General features: G+C 40.6%; 1 protein-coding gene across 1 annotated transcript; it reads left to right on the forward strand.

Annotated features, from left to right (window-relative positions):
• The first annotated feature begins 1220 nt into the window (after positions 1-1220).
• LOC120186562 (WUSCHEL-related homeobox 1-like) lies at positions 1221-3395 on the forward strand. Its single transcript, XM_039190458.1, is given in 5 exon segments — positions 1221-1415; positions 1524-1835; positions 2129-2205; positions 2884-3138; positions 3141-3395. Coding segments are annotated over 5 exon segments (1068 nt in total). The 5' UTR covers positions 1221-1246.

Genomic DNA, 3395 nt, shown 5'->3' on the forward strand with positions numbered 1-3395 from the left:
AAAAACCCATCTTGAAAACAAATTCTAAAACTCACAAAATGGAGCTTGAAACAAAGCTTGAATGATGGAGAGAAACATTCTTACCTTGGCTAAACAAATCTAAGATTGGAATGCTTGAAACTTCGCTCTTGAAAGGAAGAAGAAATGGAAACTAATGGAAAGAAGAAGAAGACTGGGTCAAATATTACGGGGAGTTTGGTTACGTGAAATGATATAAAAAGAGGGGAAAGTTTTTAGCTTCAATAAAATGGGTAAACTACACTTTACGTCATTCACCTATTAACTCATTCACCTATTAACTCACTTTAAAACTAGCTATTAGCTTTAACTCTTGGGCCTACCTTAGGCCCAACACCTATATAACTTGGTCCAACTATTTTGGGAGGTTTATTTGGCTTGACTTAAAGGTCTTGATTTAACCCAAACTACTAACCTGGATTTCAGGGTATTACACATACCTACCCTGAACTCTATGCGGCTCCGCCTACATATCATCTGTTAACCGAATGAGATTATTAGATGGATTGAGAGGTTGATGGGGCGATACTTTTACAAATTTTAAATTCTCATATTATTTGAATATTTTCTTTTATTTTTTATTGATAATATTTTTTGTCTCCTAAAATTTTATAAATTCTCCGTTCTAGTATAAAATCGTATGCTCGTCCATATAGGATACCGATGATTGCATGAATCAAACCATGTTGGAGACATTATAAAACTTCATTGCTTAAAATAATAATGATACACATGTTACATGTATGTGTATACGTATGCATGAACATGAATATGCATGGGGAGAGAGAGAGGGAGAGAGGAGATGGATCCATGGGAGACAGAGAGCGGGGATATAGACAAAGAAAAGGGTAAGGGAAGCAGAAGGGAAGAGAGGGGCAGTTCGGATTGAGAATATGAATGAAAGGGAGAGGACATGAAGGCAACAATAAATGAAAGAGAGGTGTGATGAGGCTTATGATAACCCTCATCATCGTCACGTCGTTTTTCTTTCACCACTCCCCAAATCCCTTTCCCCAGAATTCCACGCCTCTCCCTTTGCCCTTTTCTCTTCTCTTCTCCCCCATTCCCACACAGCCTCTGCCTCATATATTCATCCTCATTAGTCAACCTCATGCTTGTTTTCCTCTCTTCCATACCCCTTTCCCTTATTGTCATTGCATGCTTCATTAATAAACCCTAAAACTATATTGGTGTTCTTCTCCGTTGTCTAGTTCTACTGCTGACCCAGATGTGGATGATGGGTTACAACGATGGTGCCGAGTTCAACATGCCTGATCCCTTCAATGGTAGTAGGAAGTTCAGGCCTTTGATTCCCAGGCCCATCTCTTCTCCCACCACCTCTCCTTGTATTGGCCGTATCAATGGCTCCGAGTTTGTCGCACTAAATTATCACCTCAGTACGTTCTCTTCTTCTTCTTGTTCATTACTTGGTTATATTTATATATGCATGCTTGTGGTACCAGATGTCACTCGGGCCATTGTTTTTTTATCCATTTTAAAAGCAGGCATGGGAGACCAAACCAAGAGGGAGTTCAATACACAACCAGATGTTGTTGTGAGCTCGAGGTGGAACCCGACGCCCGAGCAGCTAAGAACACTCGAAGAGCTTTACAGACGAGGCACTCGAACCCCGTCCGCCGATCAGATTCAGCATATAACAGCACAGCTGCGTAGGTATGGCAAGATCGAAGGGAAGAATGTGTTCTACTGGTTCCAAAATCACAAGGCAAGGGAACGCCAAAAGCGACGCCGCCAAACGGAATCTGCTCAAGATGAACACATACGCGAACCCGACATCTTCGAAAGAAAGGATCCAGGTAATATATAGTATTAACTAATCATTACCAAATGGAATATCCATATGTGTATGTATTGTTGGATATGAATGGACTTTTGCTGAAAGAATTTGTTTTCTTTTGAGAAGTTAGGTTTACTTTTCCATTTCTGCTTCCCATTAATATTCCCTTTTTTGGTTATTCATATTCCATTTGTTGTTACGGAATAAACATTTGCTTTGCTTTTGCTTTTCTGGGTTTTCACCATTGATTTTGTTTGCAAGAGAGGGTAAAGTTGCATTCTTTTTTGTTCTTATTTACCCGTCTCCCTGCAGAAACGAATAGGACAACTTATGAAGTCGAACAGACAAAAAACTGGGCACTCCCTACAAACTGCAGTACACTAGCAGAGGTCTATGTCTATCTCTTTCTTACTCCTTAGTCAATGTAGACATGTCCATGCAACATGTTCATAAAAGTAACACCATCTCTAATCAAGCTTCCACTTTCACTAACTCTTCTTAAACCAGATTACACTGACATGAGTAAGGATTATAGTCAAGGCTTTATATCAATATGAAATATATAGATACACACACACACACACAAGAATAAGAAAAAGCATTGAATTGTTGGGAAATGAAAAGGGCTTAAAAGCTGCACTCCTTCCTTTCTGTCGGGGCTGCTGTAATGAAACGAGCTGGGTTTTCTTTTTGGGTGTTGTGCTCGATATGCATTCATGGCATTCAGTCTAGGTTTGATTTGAGCACCCCTCCCTCCATTTTCAAATATAATATATTACGTAAATTCGGCCAGTCTGACAATGAAAAGACTTGGGTTAATCCCAATAGTACAATTTGTCATACCATACAGCCTATCATATCAGCTCTGGACCATATGTTCTTTGATTTGAATGGAATGTAAAAACTTGTCTTCCTATACACAGTTTACAGTTTGATAATGTGTTTCCTGGGAAAATAATTCATTTACTTTCTGGTTAAAATTGTATTATTTGTCTGCAAATTATTTAGTGATGATTTGTCCACGACCATGAGGAAGATTATTAATTTGTATTATTTGCTATTACCAGGAATCTGTCTCTATACAAATGGCAGCAAAGGCAGTGGTGTCAGATGGATGGATCCAATTCGAGGAAGGGGAATTACAGCAGAGGAGGAGCTTTGTTGAAAGGAATGCCACGTGGCAGCAGCACAAGATGCAATTCCCCTACTCTTGCCTGTCTCCTATCCCTAGCCCTAGCACTAGTCTTCCCTCTAGTACTTGTACTCTCACGGCGACCGTCGCCCCGTCTCCGATCAGACCGATGGACCTGAAGCAGCAGCACCCTTCTTTAAAACGCATGATCTCACCATCTTTAAGTCTCCTTGCAGGCACAATGCCAATGTCATCGACCACTTCAATCTTGCTAGAAGCCATGAAGCTGTTGCCTCCGGGGAGGACTCCCAAACCATACAGCTCTTCCCTCTTCGCTCCGAGAATTCGAACGAAAAGGAGAACGAAATATCGGTCGCCGCCACATCCTCGACCTTCAACGTCAGTCCCAATTACCAGTTTTTCGAATTCCTCCCTTTGAAAAACTAA

The sequence above is a fragment of the Hibiscus syriacus genome, unplaced genomic scaffold (assembly GCF_006381635.1).
Source record: "Hibiscus syriacus cultivar Baekdansim isolate YM2019G1 unplaced genomic scaffold, ASM638163v2 tig00113716_pilon, whole genome shotgun sequence".
NCBI classification, from domain to species: Eukaryota; Viridiplantae; Streptophyta; class Magnoliopsida; order Malvales; family Malvaceae; genus Hibiscus; species Hibiscus syriacus.